General features: G+C 34.6%; 1 protein-coding gene across 21 annotated transcripts in view; it reads left to right on the top strand.

Moving 5' to 3' along the window:
* PPFIA2 (PTPRF interacting protein alpha 2) overlaps positions 1–21234 on the top strand; it is a 654901-nt gene that overhangs the window by 423275 nt on the left and 210392 nt on the right. For all 21 annotated transcript variants that reach the window (XM_056798558.1, XM_056798566.1, XM_056798564.1 and 18 more), the window contains one exon: positions 9066–9230. In XM_056798558.1, coding sequence (XP_056654536.1) covers positions 9066–9230 — 165 coding nt within the window. The remainder of the gene's footprint in view (positions 1–9065; positions 9231–21234) is intronic.

Raw genomic sequence — 21234 nt, 5'->3', positions numbered from 1 at the left:
TCCTGGTATTTTTAGTTCATTTTTTAAACTTTCAATTTTATTGCTCTCTCCTTTGATTTTTAAGATTTCCTTTTTTGTGTTTAATTGGTATTTTATTTTTCCTGTTTTTTTTTCTTTTAAACATTAGTTTATTTGTTCATTTTCAAACATTATTCATTGGAAAAACGATCATTTTCTTTTCCTACCCCCACCACCTTCCCACCACCTCTCCCATACCTGATGCACAATTCCACTGGGTATCACATGTCCTTGACCTGAACACATTTCCATGTTTTTCGCATTTACATTAGGATATTCATTTAGAGTCTCTCCTTAATCATATCCCCTCAACACCTGTAGTCAAGCTATTGCCTTTCCATGGTGTTTTTACTCCCACCGTGTGTCCTCTGCTTCAGGGTAGTGTTTTTTTCTCCTTGATCCCTGAAGATTGTTCAGGGAGATTGCATTGACAATAATGGAGAAGTCCATTACGTACAATTGTACCACAGTTTATTAGTCTCTGTGTACAATATTCTCTTGGTTCTGCTCCTTTCGCTCTGCACCACTTCCTGGAGGTTGTTCTAATCTCCATGGAATTCCTCCACTTCATTATTCCTTTTAAAACAATAGTATTCCATCACCAACATATACCACAATTTGTTTAGTCATTACCCAATTGAAGGGCATCCCCTCATTTTCCAGTTTTTTGCCACTACAAAGAACACAGCTATAAATATTGCTATACATGTCTTTTTCCTTATTATCTCTTTGGGGTATCAACCCAGCAGTGCTATGGCTGGATCAAAGGTCAGACAGTCTTTTAGCTCCCTTTTGAAATAGTTCCAAAATGCCCTCCAGAATGGTTGGATCAATGCACAACTCCATCAGCAATAAATTAATGTCCCGACATTGTCACATCTCCTGTAGCATTCATTGCTTTCTTTTGTTGTCATGTTAGCCAGTCTGCTAGGTGTGAGGTGATACCTTAGAGTTGTTTTGATTTGCATCTCTCTGATTATAAGAGATTGAGAACACTTTTTCATGTGCTTATTAATAGTTTTGATTTCTTTAACTGAAAACTGTCTATTCCTGTCCCTAGCCCATTTATCAATTGGAGAATGACTTGATTTTTTGTACAATTGATTTAGCTCTTTGTAAATTTGAGTAATTAAACCTTTATCAGAAGCTTTGGTTATGAAGATTATTTCCCAATATGTTGCTTCCCTTCTAATTTTAGTTACATTGCTTTTGTTTATACAAAACCTTTTTAATTCAATGTAATCAAAATTATTTATTTTATATTTTGTGACTCTAAGTCTTGCTAGATATAAAATATTTCCCTACCCAATGTTCTGACATGTATACTAATCTGTGTTCATCTAATTTACTTATAGTTTCCTTCCTTATGTTCAAGTCATTCACCCATTCTGAGTTTATCTTGGTGTAGGGTGTGAGGTGTTGATGCAAACCTAATCTCTCCCAAACTGTCTTCCAATTTTCCCAGCAGGTTTTATCAAATAGTGGATTTTGGTACCAAAAGCTGGGGTCTTTGGGTTTGTCATAGACTGTCTTGCTGAGGTCACTTACCCAAAGTCTGTTTCACTGATCCTTCTTTCTGTCTCTGAGCCAGAACCAAATTGTTTTGATGACCACTGCTTTATAGTATAGATTGAGATCTGGGACTGCAAGGCCACCGTCCTTTGTATTTTTTTTTTCATTATTTCCCTGGATATCCTTGATTTTTTGTTCTTCCAAATGAACTTTGTTTGGGTTTTTTCTAATTCAGTAAAAAAAATTTTTGGTAGTTCAATGGGTATGACACTAAATAGATAAGTTTGAGTAGGATGGTCATTTTTATTATATTAGCTTGTCCTACCCATGAGCAGTTATTGTTTTTCCAATTTCTCAGGTCTAGTTTAAGTTGTGTGGAGAGTGTTTTGTACTTGTGTTCATATAGTCCCTGAGTTTGTCTCGGCAGATAGATTCATAAGTATTTTATATTGTCTAAGGTGATTTTGAATGGAATTTCTGGTTCTAATTCTTGCTGCTGAGATATGTTGGAGATATATAGTAATTCTGATGACTGATGCGGGTTTATTTTGTATCCTTGCTAAAGTTGTTGATTATTTTGACTAGCTTTTTATTTGATTTTCTAGGATTCTTTAAGTAGACCACCATATCATCCGCAAAGAGTGACAGCTTGGTCTCCTTGTTGCCAATTTTAATACCTTCAATTTCATTTTCTTCTCTAATTGCTACTGCTAGTGTTTCTAGTACAATGTTAAATAATAGAGGTGATAATGAGCATCTTTGTTTCACTCCTGATCTTATTGGGAATGCATCTAGTTAATCCCCATTGCAGATGATGTTTGCTGATGATTTTATTATTTGTAGGAAAGACCCTTCTATTACCATGCTTTCTAGTGTTTTTAATAGGAATGGGTGTTGTATTTTATCAAAGGCTTTTTCTGTGTCTATTGAGATGATCATGTAATTTTTGTTGGTTTGCTTGTTGATATGGTCAATTATGTGTATGGTTTTCCTAATATTGAACCATCTTTGCATTCCTGGTGTAAATCCTACTTGAACATATTGAATGACCCTCCTGATCACTTGCTGGAGTCTTTTTGCTAGTATGCTGTTTAAGATTTTTGCATCTATATTTATTAGGGAGATTGGTCTGTAGATTTCTTTCTCTGTTTTTGACCTGCCTGGCTTTCGAATCAGTACCATATTTGTGTCATAAAAGGAATGTGTAGAACTTCCTCTTTGCTTATTATGTCAAATAGTTTGTATAGTATTGGGATTAGCTGTTCTTTGAATGTTTGTGAATCCATTAGGTCTGGGAATTTTTTCTTAGAAAGTTCTTTGATGGCCTGTTGGATTTCTTTTTCTGATATGGGATTATTTAAGAATTCTATTTCCCCTTCTCTTAGTCTAGGCAATTTATATTTTTGTAAATATTCATCCATATCACCTAGATTAGTATATTTGTTGCCATATAATTGGGCAAAGGATTTTTTACTGATTGCCTTAATTTCCTCTTCATTGGAGGTAAGGTCCCCCTTTTCATCTATGATATCGTTAATTTGCTTTTCTTCTTTCCTTTTTTAAATTAGATTGTCCAGTAATTTGTCTATTTTGTTTGTTTTTTCAAAGTACCAGCTTCTAGTCTTATTTATTAGTTCAATAGTTCTATCACTTTCAATTTTATTAATAATTTTTAGGATCTCTAATTTGGTTTTCTTTTGGGTTGGGGGTTTAATTTGTTTGTTTTCAAGTTTTTTTTTATTTGTATGTCCAATTCATTGATCTCTGTTCTCCCTAATTTGTTAATATACACACTCATGGATATGAATTTTTCTCTGAGTACTGCTTTGGCTGGATCCCATAAGGTTTGAAAGGATGTCTCACCATTTTCATTTTCTTCAATGAAATTTTTAATTGTTTCTATGATTTTTTCTCTAACTGGTTTTGGAGTAACATATTGTTTAATTTCCAATTGATTTTAATTTGGCTCTGCATATACCCTTAATGATCATTATTTTTATTGCCTTGTGATCTGAAAATGTTGCATTTATTATTTCTGCTTTTCTGCATTTGTACACCATGTTTTTATGACCTAGGGTGTTGTCAATCTTTGTGAATGTGCCATGTGCTGCTGAAAAAAGGTATATTCCTTTTTGTCCATATTTCTTTTTCTCCATATATCTATTAACTCTGATTTTTCTAAGATTTCATTCACATATTTTACCTCTTTCTTATTTATTTTTTGGTTTGATTTATCTAAATTTGATAGTGGTTGGTTCAGGTCTCCCAATAATATAGTTTTACTTTCTATTTCCTCCTTCAGTTCTCCTAGTTTCTCCATTAGAAATTTGGGTGCTATAACATTTGGTGCATACATGTTGATTAGTGATATTTCCTCATTGTCTATACTCCCTTTTATCAGGATGTATTTACCTTCCCTATCCCTTTTAATCAGATCTGTTTTTGCTTTGGCTTTGTCAGATATAATGATTGCAATTCCTGCCTTCTTTCTATCTGTTGAGGCCCAATATGTCTTACTCCAACCTTTAATTCTGACCTTGTGAGTATCTACCCACCTCAAGTCTATTTCTTGAAGACAACATATAGTAGGGATTTGGATTCTAATCCTGGTATTGGTCTACATTTTATGGGAGAGTTCATCCCATTGACGTTCAAAATTATGATTGTCATTTCCCTGGCATTTTGATCTTCTCTCCTAATTCTGACCTTCCTTTTTTTACTATAACCTTTTAAATCAGTGGTTTACTTTTAATCAATCCCCCTAGTCCCCTCCCTTGATATTCTAGCCCCTCCATTTTTGTTCCCTTCTTTTTTTTAGGGTCTGTTAATTTCCCTCCCCCTCTCCTTCCCTCCCTTTTTGTACTCCTTCCTCATACCCCCCTTAATTTCCCCTTCTCCCTTACCTTGTTGGATAAGATAGAATTCAAGATCCTAATGGATGTAGATGCTATTCCCTCTCAGATTTTATTTAAATGAGAGTAAGGTTTAAGTAATAGTAATTAGCACTCTCTTCCTCTTCTTCTTATAAGAGAATTTCTTCCCCTCCCCTTCCTATGTGTATCTTTGTGTGACAAAGATTTTTCTATTTAATTTATTTCTATTTCTTTAAGTATATCTTGATACTATCATCAATTCCCGTTCCCTTTTCTTCCCCCCCTTTCTTCATATCATCTTAATGCCCCAAACTTTCCCTATGAGTGATTCTTCCAATTACTCTAATAATGCATACAATTTTTTAGTTACACATAACATTTTCCCCATATATATATATATATATATATATATATATATAATTTGATCTAAATGTAGTCCTTATATAAGAGAGTTTGAATAAAAGAAAAAACATTTTTCTCTTCATCCCTTTCTTTCATATTTACCTTTTTATGTTTCTCTTGCTCTTTGTGTTTGGATATCAAACTTTCCACTGAGTTCTGGTCTTTTCATACAAATACTTGGAAATCTTCTATTTTTTTGAATGCCTGTACTTTCCCCTGGATGTATATAGTCAGTTTTTATGGATAGGTGATTCTTGGTTGAAGACCCAGTTCTCTTGCCTTTCTGAATATCATGTTCCAGGCCTTGTGGTCATTCAGTGTGGAATCTGCCAGGTCTTGTGTGATCCTGATTGATGCTCCTTTGTATCTGAATTGTTTCTTTTTGACTTCTTGTAGGATTTGCTCCTTAGCTTGGAAGCTCTTGAATTTGGCAATTACATTCCTGGGAGTTGTCTTTTGTGGATTTAGTATAGTGGGTGTTCTATGAACCCTTTTAATTTCTATTTTGTCCCCTTGTTCTAGAACCTCAGGGCTGTTTTCTTGAATGATATCTTGTATTATGATGTCAAGATTCCTGTTTATTTCTGGCTTTTCAGGTAGACCAATGTTTCTCACATTGTCTCTCCTTCCTCTGTTTTCCTGATCTGTCACCTTGTCAGTGAGATATTTTATGTTTTTTTCCAATTTCTTAGTCTTTTGACTTTGCTTTATTAATTCTTACTGTTTTGCAAGATCATTGTTTTCCAGTTGCCTAATTCTGTTCTTTAAAGACTAGTTTTCCATTTCAGTGGTGGTTTACCCTGCTTTTTGAGACTTCCAGCTATTTCTCCAATTGGCAGTTCTTGTCCCTCAGATTGTTGTATTCTCTTTGCATTATTTCCCATTTTTCCTGTCAGAAGGCCTCCATCTTTTTGATAATCTCCAATTTAAATTCTTCAAGAGCTTGTGGACAATTTCCATTCATTTTGGATGGTTTTGGAGTATTTGGGGGGGGGGGTTCCTCTTCTGCTATTTGCTCTATAGTCTATATTTTTCCTCCTTAAATCTATCCAAAGTCAACCTCTTCTTCTTGCTTTTCTTGGCATTGGGAAGTTGTTCCTGGGCACTGTTTGCCATCTCTATGGTTTTTCCTTCCCTTTCCAGTCAGAAATCTGAGTAAGGAGGTCTGGTTCTCTGTGTATGTATCTAATGATGAAGGCTTTTTTCCTCAGGCAAGCTCTCGATTCTCTGCAGCTGGGCTATCTTCTCAGGGGAGTTTGAGGTCTCCCCTCCACCTCCTGCCGGTGTTTCAGGTGTTACTTCTCTCAGGGGTAAATCCTTGGTGATATTAGTCAACTCCCAAGACCTATGGGTGCCCCTTGCTTACTTCTGGGGTGCCCTTTGCACACTCATTGATTATGGTGCGCTGGTTCTGAGCGCCCGAGTTCTGAGCTTCCCTTGTCCACCTGCCGGGTTTCAGGTGTTACTGCTATCAGCGGTAAGTCCTTGGTGGTCTTAGCTCCCAAGATCTGGGGCTGCCCTTTGATCACTCCTGGTGTGTCCCTCCCTCACTTGGTGGTTCTGGGGTGAGCTGACTTTAACTCTAGCTCCGTGAGTGTGGTAGGGAAGTTTAGGTCAGCTCAAGTTTGGGTGGGAGCTTTTTCGTCCCCTTATAGTGTGGCCCATTTACCTTAAGTGTTGCACCCTATTGTAGAGTCCCTCCGTTCTTATGAGGATGTTTTGTTTGGGTTCTTTTGGGGACATCTGTATCGTTGGGTCTGAGGAGGGGAAGCGAGCCGCCTCTAATCTGCCACCATGCTTATCTGGAAGTCCTCTCCTGGCTTTTTTTAATTGCATGCCCAATTTATTAATCTCAATGAAGGACTATTGTTGAGAGTCTTTTGGGAGGCACACCAGTTAGGAAACTAAAAGAATAAGGAAGAAAGGGCTTGTACCAGGTTGGTGGCAATGTCAGAGGAGAGAGAGTGGTGTATAGAAAACATTTTATATAAATAAAATCAAAACAGGTCTTGGTTACAGACTAGCTAAATGGAGTGAGACAGTAAAAAATTGAAGATGATACCTAGGTTGCAAACCTATGTGACTAGATGGTTCATGGTAGCCAAGATGATTATATGGACTTTGAAAAGTGAGACGGTTTGGGTGGGGAAAGATAATGAGTTTGGTTTGGGGCATTCTCAGTTTAAAATGTATACATGACATCCAGTTTGAGATATCTAAGAAGCAGTTGGAGATATTAAAATAGAGATCTGCATAGAGATTAGAGATGGATAAGTAGATTTGAGAATTATCAGCATAGAGATGGAAATGGTATCCATGGAAGTTTGTAAGATCTCCAAGTGGAAATGCTTTAGAGGGAGTTAAGAAGAGGTCTCAGGGCCTTGTGTCCTGTAGGATATGTATGGGGTGATGGTGGGAGGAAGTAATAAAAATGTGAGTTAATTGAAAAATAAGAGGGAAAAGGGACCAAAAAAAAAGTCCTTCACCTATGTTTTTCTTTTTCTGATCCACTGTAGTTCACATATACATCTTATAAGTTTTGGGTTTTTTTGTTTTTGGTTTTTTTTGCCAAGTCACTTAAAATAAACCTTAACATCCTCAATATTTTATGCTTTGGATGTTGAGTTTTTGAGACATGATTTGTGATTAAAATAACTTGATATGTATTTATTATGCAACAACTGAAGAAATTCTTTTTCATACTTGTTTCACTGAATTAAGTTGACTCTCCCCAAATTTCCTCATGTAATCCTCCATGGTGTGAGAGTTGGATATCTAAAGCCTTCTTCTGTGATTCCAATCTTAATGTCAGTTATAAATAATAAAGCTATAATTCCATCTTTCTCAAGGGTCATAAACCACAAGAGGAAAGCTAAATTGTGTTTTAAACATTACTAATATGCAGAGATAAACCTTTCCTTTATTGTTTTGAGCCAGAGATACTTATTAAGATTATCTATGCTAAAATAAATCCAGATTGTTGCTTACAGCTGTTTAATTTTCAACAGTTAACACGTGGTGCACTCATATCAATTTATGTCCTTCAACAACAGGTCACTTAATTTAACAGAAATTGGAACAGAGTTTTTTCTAAGAAGAGAATTTTGTTCATTTGAACAAATATTCATTTTGTAACTACTAAGTATGAAGTACTAGATTATGTAATAAAAGGGACACAAAGATAAAAAGGAAGAATATAATTATTATGATTATTTTGAAATATTTTATTGTTTTTGCTTCATCTATATTTCTCAGGATACCTTTTTATTTTCCACTCCAAGATAGCTGCCCCTTTGTAAAAAACAAAAAAAAATTAAAGGAAAAACATAATTCAGCAAGTAACCAACCATTTGAAAAAAGTGTGGCTTTATCTGTGTGGTGTTATGCTAACTGCAATATCTTATACCCTGTACTCACAAAGCTACCTTGATAATACCTCTCTGTACTCAAACTGGCAAGTTTGGGTTTCCAACAAAGAACCACCACTGCATTATGCTCAGTTCATCACAGGGTCTTAGAAGTAAGACTCAGCTCACCGTATTAACTTTTGAGCCCACCCTGATGCACTTCCATTTACATAAGCCAAGTTCACAACAAAAAGCTGAAATTTTTAGATCTTAAAACTTAATGACTTAGTAATGAGGCAAAGGACATATAACCAGCCCCACAGGTCCTCAGAACCCAGGGATCCTAGCTCCCTAGTCCAGTATTTTAGTATGCCACTTTGCCTCTTATTATCAAATGAAGTTATTTTTGCCAAGTGCTTAACACAATATCTAGTACATATTAGATTCTTAATACATGCTTAGTCTAGAACTCATTCCCTCTTATTTTCTAAAATTTTATTCATTACATTAAAGTTCCCAGGTATCTCCCTCTCCCCTCTGCTATTCCCTATTCAAGAAGGCATCATTTCACAAAAAGATATTTGTGTGTGTATGTGTGTGTGTATATGTGTGTGTATACATACATACATATATATATATATATATAAATTTATGTTTTTCTTATTTGTACTTATCAGTATAAAGCCCTTTTAGCTATTGGGTTTTCTTTTTGGTTTCATAGTTTATTTGACAAGATGACCACCAGAGTGTCTTTGTTAGATGGTGACTGGTTTCATCCCAGAATACTTATGCTTCTTGGCACAGTGATAGCTGACAAGGTCATCATGGTTAGGCATTGTGATACTGTAATGTTGGTGACATTTGGACATGAAAGAAGACCTCTAACTCTGCTTTCTTTTGTTTCCACCACTAGTTATTACTGGAGCATTTGGAGTGCCTTGTTTCAAGACATGAAAGGTCATTAAGAATGACAGTGGTGAAAAGGCAAGCCCAGTCCCCATCAGGTGTTTCCAGTGAAGTCGAGGTTCTCAAAGCCCTGAAATCTCTGTTTGAGCACCATAAGGCTTTGGATGAAAAGGTACAGTATGGAAAGATACTCATTCCGCTTAACTGTGCTCTCTCGTTCATGGCATTCTTATTTTCATCCATTCCTACAGTAAGTCATTCAAAGACATTCCCTAAATGGGCAAGAAGCATTCAGAGTTTACCAAGGTCTTTGATGTCCCAATAAAACATTATCATAGGCTTTTCACTATTCTGTCTTTTTGTAGTCAACAGAGTTGTTTTTAGATAAAGGGAACTTGTAATTTTATAATACTGGCTCAGATGTCCAATCTGAGCTTATATGTTATGGTAAGGTTTTTTCCCCCCTTTTTCCTCTTTCTTAAAATAATTGCTTATATGGGATGATTCTCTGGGAGAGGAGAGAGCGCTACGATAAATGGGGAGACATCCTCTATATAAAACAAAAGCTATCATTAAAACAAAGGACCAAGCAGTTTTTTTTTTCCTTTCCAAGATGAGAACTTGCCTAAAAGTTATATTTTTTTAGGGTCATTATTCTCTAAGGCTTAGAATACATTTTATAAAAGTCACTCCATGTAACAGAATAAGGTATCAGTAGAAAAAAATATGTTTTAAGGCATTTAAAAAGTAGCTTTAAGCTTTCTCATTGCTGTTGCTGAAATAAGTTCTCCTGACATATATAAGCCAGTCTGAGTGTAATACCCTTTGGAGATTATTAAGGTTTATGGTCTGATTTCAATTTTGTAGAATTTAAAAGGCTGAATTAAAAAATAAGCACTCTGTACTCTTTGGTGTTTCATAAGCTCAGGAATTTTTTGACATTTCATTGTGAAATAAGTGACAGGTCATGAACATTCAGTTCCAAACCAGTGATTATGAAGCAGTTTTGTTCTGTTTGTACCATTGCAGATACGTTTGGTCTTTATTAATACTTGCATTTTTTCTCAATTCTCAACCCTCAGCTATTTTTCATTCTTCCAGAAAGGGCTTATGTACAACATATGCATGAAAATAACCGTAATTTTGCCTTCTAGATTTTTGAAAAATAAATTATATCTTGTTTTTCACTTTAGCTGTCAAAGTCAACAATTGGTTCATTAATATTTTTCACATACCAGAATTGTATTTGAATATAGCAGGCCCTGCTAGCATAATTGCCAATGTAGCAAAATTAGACAGTAATATTTTTATCTCCTGTCATTACTTCATACTTTGTTAAATTCTTACTTTTCTGTAAATGCATTACATTTTGTAATTTTTTAAAAAGTTGTTTTATAAATGTGATGGGTTTCAATTTTAAGCATCTTATTTTGGGCTCTTGGTAGGAGAAGACCAGAAATACAAATTTTTATGATCCATAGTAGTGTGACTTAGAGGACAGGGGGCCAGCCCTGGATTCAAGCCACAGTTTTGGTATGGAATAATTGCATGAATGTGGATGAATCATTCAACTTCTCAATGTCCCCGGCAACTCTACTCAATGATAAATTATAGGCAAGCATTGATCTGAGTGAAAGGATTCATCGTGCCAGATGTTTATTGTGTCACTGAAATCACAGTTGTGCACCAAAACAATTAGTAATAATTTAATATTAAAATAGACTTTAATCATGATATTTCTTCCTGAATTAAAGAGAGATTATTGGGAAGCCCAAACTTGCTGGATACCTATAGCTATATGTATTTTAAATCCTGAAAGTAAGAATTATCAATAAATACAAACAATTGAATGTACCAAACACCTGACATGATGGATATGATGTGTAAAAAGAAAATATCTTTAGAAAGGCAGAGAAACAATTTATCAAGCACATACTATGTGATAGGAACTGTGCTGAACACGGGAGATTGAAAAATAAGTAAAAGATACAATCCCTATTTTGAAGGAGCTTACATTCCAACAGAGAGACTAAAAAGAAAAGAGAATCACAGAGTCAGAAGTTGATTGTGGGGTGAGGAGGGAAGAAGGATAATACAGGGCAGAGGGCTGAGTAAAGTTAGGAAAGCAGCTGATATTGAGGTAGAGTACACCAGGGTGTGAAGTGAAAACTTGAAAGACTTCAGAACTCTGATCAAAGTAGCAACCAAAGCTGAATGATGCTTTCTACCTCTTGGTAGAGATATGAGGTAGATTTGGGGAATGAGGCTAACAGTTTTGATATGGAAAATGTCTTGATTTATTTCACCTTAATCTATATTATTTTAGAGTTGTTCCAAAGAAAAGCCTCTTTGGGATAGAGAGTGAGGCAGTGATAGATATGCCTAAAAAAGAGCATCTATACATAATTATTTTTCATCAGTATCTCTTCCGAAATCCCAGGAAATATGACTTCATGTTTTTGTTAATAAACCTATTTAACTGTAGAATTTTGAAAAGGCAATATTGGGTTTCATAAGGATGGTAGAAGGAAACTATTAAATACAACTTAACATAAAGTGGGGTGGAATGGTTACTTAATCTAATGATGAGATGATACAGAGTTTTTTCATATCTAAGATATAGCTCATTCTTTATAAGGGTTGATTTCTACTTTTCTAACACTGAGAGAATATCTGCAGATTGACTAGAGCAGAACTTCTTTTTTTTTTAATTTTTATTTAGTCATTTTAGAACATTATTCCTTGGTTACAAGAATCATATTCTATCCCTCACTCCCCAACTCCCACCATTCCCATAGCCCATACACAATTCTACTGGGTATTACTTGTGTCCTTGATCAGAACCTATTTCCATGTTGTTGGTGTTTGCATTAGAATGTTCATTTATTCTACCTCCCCAGTCATATCCCCTTGACCCATGTATTCAAGCAGTTGTTTTTCTTCTGTGTTTCTACTCCCACAGTTTTTCCTCTGAATGTGGAGAGTGTTCTTTCTCATAGATCCCTCCAGGTTGTTTAGGATCATTGCATTGCCACTTATGGAAAAGTCCATTACAATCTATTGTACCACAGTGTGTCAGTCTCTGTGTACAATGTTCTCCTGGTTCTACTCCTTTCACTCTGCCTCAATTCCTGGAGGTTGTGCCGGTTTCCATGAAATTCCTCCGCTTTATTATTCCTTTGAGCACAATAGTATTCCATCACCAACATATACCACAATTTGTTCAGCCATTCCCCAATTGAAGGGCATCCCCTCATTTTCTATTTTTTTTTTTGCCACCAAAAAGAGCACAGCTATGAATATTCCTTTACATGTCTTTTTCCTTATTATTTCTTTGGGGTACAAACCAGCAGTGCTATGGCTGGATCAAAGGGCAGATAGTCTTTTAGTGCCCTTTGGGCATAGTTCCAGATTGCCCTCCAGAATGGTTGAATCAATTCACAACTCCACTAGCAATGAATTTATTTCCCGACTTTGCCACATCCCCTCTCCAGCATTCATTAGTTTCCTTTGCTGTCATGTTAGCCAATCTGCTAGGTGTGAGGTGATACCACAGAGTTGTTTTTATTTACATCTCTCTGATTATAAGAGATTTAGAACACTTTTTCATGTGCTTATTAATAGTTTTGATTTCTTTGACTGAAAATTGCCAATTCCTGTCCCTTGCCCATTTATCATTTGGAGAATGGCTTGATTTTTTTTTTGTACAATTAAACTCTTTATAAATTTGAGTAATTAGACCTTTGTCAGAGGTTTTTGTTATGAAGATTGTTTCCCAATTATTGCTTCCCTTCTAATTTTGGTTACATTGCTTTTGTTTGTACAAAAACTTTTTAATTTGATGTAATCAAAATTATTGATAATTTTACCTTTTGCGTCTCATTCTAAGCCTTGTTTCATTTTAAAATCTTGCCCTTCCCAAAGGTCTGACATGTATACTTTTCTATGTTTGCCTAATTTACTTACAGTTTCCTTCTTTATGTTCAAGTCATTCACCCATTCTGAGTTTATCTTGGTGTAGGGTGTGAGGTGTTGATCCAAACCCAATCTCTCCCACATTGTCTTCCAATTTTCCCAGCAGTTTTTATTAAATAGTGGATTTTGGTCCCAAAAGCTTGGATCTTTGGGCTTATCATAGACTGTCTTGCTGTTGTGGTCTCTTATCCCATGTCTATTCCACTGATCCTCCTTTCTGTCTCTTAGCCAGTACCATATTGTTTTGATGACCACTGCTTTATAGTATAGATTGAGATCTGGGACTGCAAGGCCACATTTCTTTGCATTCTTTTCATTATTTCCCTGGATATACTTGATCTTTTGTTCTTCCAAATGAACATTGTTTGGGTTTTTTTCTAATTCAGTAAAAAAGTTTTTTGATAGTTCAATGGGTATGGCACTAAATATGTATATAAGTTTGGGTAGGATTGTCATTTTTATTATGTTATCTCATCCTACCCATGAGCAGTTAATGTTTTTCCAATAGTTTACATCTAGTTTTAATTGTGTGGAGAGTGTTTTGTAGTTGTGTTCATATAGTTCCTGTGTTTGTCTCGGCAGATAAATTCCTAAGTATTTTATATTGTCTAGGGTGATTTTAAATGGAATTTCTCTTTCTAATTCTTGTTGGTGAACTAGGTTGGAGATATATAGAAATTCTGATGACTTATGTGGGTTTATTTTGTATCCTGCAACTTTGCTAAAGTTGTTGATTATTTCCACTAGGTTTTTAGTTGATTCTCTAGGATTCTATAAGTAGACCATGATGCCATCCACAAAGAGTGATAACTTGGTCTCCTCATTGCTGATTTTAATGCCTTCAATTTTTTTTTCTTCTCTAATTGCTACTGCTAATGTTTCTAGTCCAATGTTAAATGATATAGGTGATAATGGGCATCTTTGTTTCACTCCTGATCTTATTGGGAATGTATCTAGTTTATCTCCATTGTGGATGATGTTTCCTGATGATTCTAGGTAGATACTGTTATTTTTAGTAAAGACCCTTCTATTGCTATACTTTCTAGTGTTTTCAATAGGAATGAGTTTTGTATTTTGTCAAAGGTTTTTTTTCTGCAGCTATTGAGATAATCATGTGATTTTTGTTGGTTTGCTTGCTAATATGGTCAATTATGTGGATGGTTTTTCTAATATTGAACCATCCTTGCATTCCTGGTATAAATCCCACCTGATCATAGTGAATGACCCTCCTGATCACTTGCTGGAATCTTTTTGCTAGTATCCTGTTTAAGATTTTTGCATTTATGTTCATTAGAGAGATTCGTCTATAGTTTTCTTTCTCTGTTTTTGACCTGCCTGGCTTTGGAATCAGTACTATATTTGTGTCATAAAAGGAATTTGGTAGAAATCTTTCTTTGCTTATTATGTGAAATAGTTTGTATAGAATGGGGATTAATTGTTCTTTGAATGTTTGACAGAATTCACTTGTGAATCCATCAGACCCTGGGGATTTTTTCTTAGGGAGTTCTTTGTTGGCTTGTTCAATTTCTTTTTCTGATATGGGATTATTTAAAAATTCTATTTCTTCTTCTGTTAGTCTAGGCAATTTATATTTTGTAAATATTCATCAATATCACCTAGATTGGCATATTTCTTGCCATATGATTGGGCAAAATAATTTTTAATGATTCACAGCAGAACTTCTTGATACTATTCATTTTTAAATTTTATCCTTAGAGTGAATATATTAAACACATTTATTTGAGACAATACTAAGAGTAAAAATCTAATGCTATTTTATGGGTACCTTAAATAAATATTTTATTCAGTGAAGAAGCTACTCTTGACATCATCAAACACAAGGCTATTTTGTCCAATTTTGATAATTTTCAATGCCACCACCCAATTGATCAAGTATTTGCTCCTCTTTGTACCTCACCCATTGTACCTATACATCATATTCTTCTCTTCCTCTCTTCTCTCTTTCCCATTCCCTCATGTACCCATCCTCTGCAGTGAATCATCTTATCTCTGATGTAGTAAGGGTGTTATAAAGAAGATTCAGATAGGAGTTAAACTCAATGTCTTCAGTTGTTCCTTTCAACTCTAAGATTTTCATCCTTACTGTCTTTGTCAATTAAAGAATAGAATCTGCTTTCTAGCGTAAAATGTGTTCCCTTTCAGCATATTTCATTCATTTAAGAATGGCTAAGCTCTGGAACTTATCAGGGAAAGATTGAAATGCATTTACCTCTCAAGACCCTCTCATAAATTCTTCTTTAGTGCTGGGCTCTGTTTCTAAGCAGTCTCTACTAGATAGTCAGTCATTTCTTTTTGTCTGACTTTCTTCACATTGAGAGTTAATGTTATACATGGTATGCCCTCTGGTCTTTCAACATGAACAGAGAAAACATCAATTTCCAGCAGCTTGAACCATTGCACTGTTTAACTCTTATCAGAATGCAGTAGTGATAAGTGCTAGCCTGACCCCAGTATAGAATTCATAAAGCATATTTTCTTTACAATGTGTATTTTTCTGTTTATTTCATTTTTGCCTTAGACTCAAAAATTGATTTCTTGAAGATTTAAATGATTTGGTGACATATAGGTTTTTCCAGGACATTTTATTATAGAGGGCTGATAGTCATTCTCCTTCACCTGAAAATGACTGAATCATAGCATTATCAACAGTAACAAAGTGAATCATAGCCAAACCACCTTGATATAGAACTCAGCTTTAGGCAGGACTGGCAGATTAAATCCTGAAAGGAAAAGCATCCTTCATATATTAAAAATAGTGTCTTACTTTTCCTCCTACAAAAATTAAATATAATGCATATTTTCATAGCATAGATTTTTTTCTCCTACCTATTCATGCACACAGGTTGTGTGAGGCAGCATTGTATAGTAGAACTAACATTGCATTTTGGTTCAAAAAAACTTAGTTTTTCAAATGGTCTGGCCACTATTAGATATGTCAACATAGGAAAGATGATTTTCTGGATCTCATTTTCTTCGTTGTAATATGGATTAGGAGGAGGTATTAAAGTTTCTAAAGATCTTAGAGATAGTGAGGTTCAAATTAGAAAATATTGATGAAAGGGCTTTGAAATCTAAAGTGTTATATAAATGTCATGAATGACAAAGAAGGGAAGATTTAGAACTGAGCTAAACATGTGATTAACACTTTTTTAGAAATGATTAACCTTTCATTCTTCTCCCTCTCCCATGCCTTAGACATCTTATGATACATACCATAAACCCCATTCTAAGTACTAAATCAAATCACGAAGGTCAGCTCCAGAATTCATGCACACCCAAAGATTAAGATCTCAGATGAAGAAAGGGATGGGATTAAGTGTATGAAGAAAACTACAGACTAAATCCCTTACATGGATTTAGGCTGATTCAAATTTACTGACCTCATACTGAGAGATGGGGTCTCATCTTTGTTTTTCTCTCTTGCTTTTTTATGATTTAATAACAATAAAAATTCAAAAGAGGCAGCATGGTACAAAGGAGAGAGAACTGACCTTAAGTCAGGAAGACATGGGTTCAAATCTTGATTCTAGGACATATTAACAGTATCACCTCTCACAAGTCTCTCAAGTAGACATCTCATAGCCTCATCCCTTGTACACTATGTTCTTCCTACTTTTCCTTCCAGAACCCTAACTTTAATCCTTGGTTTCTAGGCTCTGATTATTAAGTCAATCAGTAAACATGTATTAAACATTCAGTACGTGCCAGGCACTGTGTTAAGTGCCTTAATTAAATGTCACCATAAATTTCTAACAATCTCAATGTTATGTTACCTGTACTCTGATCGCCCTTTCCTTCTCCTCCCATTAAAACTCCAATTACTACCTCAAGGACACTGAGTTCTGATTGATGATGACTTTTGCCCCCTTTTTCATGGTTTTGAGCACCTAATCATACTATATCCCACCCATTTCTAAGCCAGGCTACTGCCCAAATAGCTCATTCAACCACCATTCCACTTTCAGCTCTGCTTCCCATATATATTATCCTCTACTCTTAGAAAATAAACACTGAGAAGGCAGCGACTAACTTGCAGAGAGCATGTTGACCTGCATTGATAGAGGAAAACTTTCTATACTAATGAACTTAAGTTCAGTTGTAAATATATATATATATGGATTATGGAGACAGATAGCTGAATGGATGAGTGAGTTGATGAATGTGTATATGGAGAAATGGACAGATAGAAGAATGTGTATTAATATACTTAAATTATTATTCTTTGTGGTGATCTAGGGCTATTTCACTGCAACTATTTCATAGTAAGGGCTGGTCTAGGTCTCCGTTTAACTTTCCAAGCATTCACCTTTCTTATGAATTCTTGCTGTACTGGCTATGTTTGCCATACTTGCCCTCAACAATAGCTCAAAATACTTAGAGTTAGCTGTGTGGTGTTTTGTTCTTATTAATTGATAACAGAAAGCTTATGAAGAGCAACCCTGGAACATTTAGTAAATTTTTTTCTCTAATGACTGGATCTAGCTTCATCTTTATTCAGTTCTTGAGCCCTGAAATTAGTGTCAAGACTGGTTTTGACCTTTTGCTCTAAAATTAGATCTCAAATAATATTTTCAACTTTGCATTCGATATCCTAAAAATGGAACTGGGACAAACATTACAATGTGTTTGAAAAGGATGCTTCTTCCACCAGAATTATCTTTGCTCTGTAGATCACATTTATCATCCGTGAAGACTCAGTATCTTCAAGCAGAATATGGATGTGTATAAAATGACTACAACCTTACAAATTCTACTGATAAAAGCCTTTGATGTAACTGAGATGTATTTGATGTATTATGAGATGTGTAGCTAAAGGTAATCATATAAAAAAGCCTGTGCGTTTTCTTTGAAGAAGATATTTTGATGAACAGTTTCCCCTATCTTTTGAGACTGTGTAAATAGCTTTTATGAATAGAGAACCAATATTTACTAGCTTGAGGGATAGAGTCATGTAACATCTCTAAAGACTGTTTACATTTTTAAAATAAGTGGGAAGCAGATTATAGGACATGAACTATGTATGGTGTGTCTACATTTTAGGAAACTTCAAAAAATTCTTTTTCATAATATTAACTGGACTGTAATGTTTTGGAAGTTTGGAGTAGGCACCACAAAATATAAAATTCAATGAGTTTTTAATAATAAATTTAGTTATAAAGGCCTAAAACCTTAAGGTGTCTATAGACGTGGGGATACTGATAGATTTCTATTATAAAGGAAGGAGATTGGGTAACTTCTTATTTTTTCTATCTATTCTTGAAAGCTAGGTGCTATGTTCAATTATTTTGACCTGGCAAGAAACAATCAATGTCAGCTGTCTACATGTCCTGGAGCATCCGTTAAGTTATCCATCCATAGTTAAAGTTCTACCTTCAATACATCTTTTTTTGTCTTTCTTGCAGTCATGTCTGACTCATCATAATGGTATTTGGGATTTCTTGGCAAAGGTTTGGGAGAGTTTTGCCACTTTATTCTCCAGCTCATTTTATAGATGAGGAAACTGAGGCAAACAGGGTTAAGTGATCTATCCATGGTCACACAGCCAGTAAGTGTCTGAGTCTAAATTTGAAATCAGGAAGACTGCTTTTCCCAAGTACTAACTGTAGCACCTGCTTGTCTAAAGAAATCAATAGATAAACATGTATTAAGCACTTTCTGTTTGTTTTGTTTCCAAGACACTCTATACTAAACACTCCACATCACATATGCCCAGTTAATTTTATAGGAACAGTTTGTTTTATAGTCAGTAGAGTTATTGAAGAGTGAATGTAACTACTAAAATCCATTTCTTTTTAAAGAAAAATGAGAATGTGGCATTTTTCAAATAGCTAGTTTGTCTTACAAGGAATACAAAATGTGGCATCAGAGAATGTGGATTTGTATGTTAAATCTCACACACTGGTTTTGTGTTTCTGAGAAATGTCACTTCTCTCTATGTCCTCGTTTTTCTCATGTGTTAAATAGTAATGCTAATACATGTATTATCCACCTAAAAGAATAGTAGAGGAAATTATTTTGTTGGGAAATAAATTTTAGCTATATATTATTATTATTGTTACTAGTATCTCATCGTTATTTGGAAACCTTTTATTTTACTTTTCTGAAATATACAGACATGAGATCAGTATTTAGTTGACAATATTGAATAATATAATGAATTAGTCAGAAAATTTCACAAGAAGCATATGTATATATACATATATATGTTTCTGTTTTCAGCACTGATTCAGACATTAATAGTACTGATTTGGAACAGGGTTGGAAATGACCTTCCTCTTTGTCTTATTGAACCTTTATCATCACTTATGTTTATTGTAGCAGCAATTAATTAATAGGTCCTACCATTTTATTGGGATGTAATTCCATTCTTATCTCATCATATAGTTAGGTAGCATTTCCTCCCTTGGGAATATAATGCACTTAGCTGCTAGTAATTAGAGAATAATTGGGAGAATTTATGTTGGTGTCATTAGAGAAAGAATACTATAAAAAAGACATTTGAATTATATATGAGCACATAAACATTTTATATGTACATATATGTTCCTATAGCTTCTAAATTTTTAGTAAACCTAGCAATTATAGATTCATGAGAGTAATCTGCATCCATCACCATTTTAATTCATTTTAATTTGAATAAGATATGTATATCAGTCAACATAATATGTAGTGTGAATATTTCAACTTGAGCATTTTGTAATTACATGTGGATTAAATTAACTAAAGAAATTTCATTTCCACTATTAATGCTGGTATTCAATAATTAAAATGTCCAATTTTCATATACCTTTTACATGCAAACAGCATAGCTCAGAGGCATATTGGGCATGAGAACTCTTTGTCCCTCCTTTCTGCTTCTGTTGAATATTTCAATTGCTTTTCTCAATATTTTCAACATTATTTGATTTGTGAAAAACCTTACCAATCATCTAGCCAAATCCTGTCAGATTTTTTAAGAGGCTAAGGGGTTAAGGTGTGTGGGATTACGAGTATATTTTGACAGGATATCATCCAGTACCTTCTTTGTGATTAATTAATTAATTCAGAATATTTTTCCATGATTATGTGATTCACTTTTTTTCTCTGCCTTTTCTCTCCCCCCTCTTTGAACTGATGCGCAATTCCACTGAGTTATATGTGTATCATTGTTCAAAACCTATTCCCATGTTATTCACATTTTCAGTAGAGTGATCTCTTAACATCAAAACGCTAATCATTTCCTTATCAAACCATGTTGATCAATCATATGTTTTTCTTCTGTTTCTACTCCCACAGTTCTTTCTCTCGATGTGGATAGCATCTTTCTCATAAATCCCTCAGAATTGTTTTGGATCATTACATTGTTACTTGTAGAGAAGCTCATTACATTCAATTGTGCCATAATGTCTCTGTGTACAATGTTCTCCTGACTCTGCTCCTTTTGGTATGCATCAATTCCTGGAGGTCTTTCCAGTTCACATGGAATTCCTCCAGTTCTTTATTCCTTTCAGTACAGCAGTATTCCATCACCATCAGATAACACAACTTGTTCAGCCATTCCCCAATTGATGGATACCCCCTCATTTTCCAGTTTTTGTCACCACAAAAAGCAAGGCTATAAATACTTTTATACAGATATTTTTCCTTATTATCTCTTTGTGGTACAAACCCAGCAGTGGAGTGACTGGATCAATGTGTAGGCAGTTTTTAAATCCCTTTTCATATAATTCTAAACTGTCTTCCAGATTGGTTAGATCAATTCACAACTCCATCATTAGTGTTTTATTGTCCCAATTTTGACACATCCCCTCGAACATTTATTATTTTCCTTTACTGTAATTTTGAGCAGTCTACCAGGTGTGAGGTGTTGCTTCAGAGATATTTTGATTTGCATTTCTCTCAATTATGAGATTTAGAATATGTTTTTTCATGTGCTTATTGATCGTTTTGATTTCTTATCAGAAAACTGTCTATTCATGTCTGTTGCCCATTTATCAATTGGGGAATGAATGTACAATTGACTTAGCTTCTTATAAATTTGTGAAATTAGACTTTTGTCCAAAGTTTTGTTACAAAGATTTTTTCCCCAATTTGTTGCTTCCCTTCTCATTTTGTTTGTACAAAATTTTTTTAATTTTGTGTGATCAAAATTATTCATTTTACATTCTTTACATTCTTTAATATCCTCTTATCACTTGCTT

This window comes from Monodelphis domestica, chromosome 5, assembly GCF_027887165.1.
Source record: "Monodelphis domestica isolate mMonDom1 chromosome 5, mMonDom1.pri, whole genome shotgun sequence".
In the NCBI taxonomy this organism is placed as follows: domain Eukaryota; kingdom Metazoa; phylum Chordata; class Mammalia; order Didelphimorphia; family Didelphidae; genus Monodelphis; species Monodelphis domestica.
This window is presented reverse-complemented; position numbering and strand designations above follow the sequence as displayed.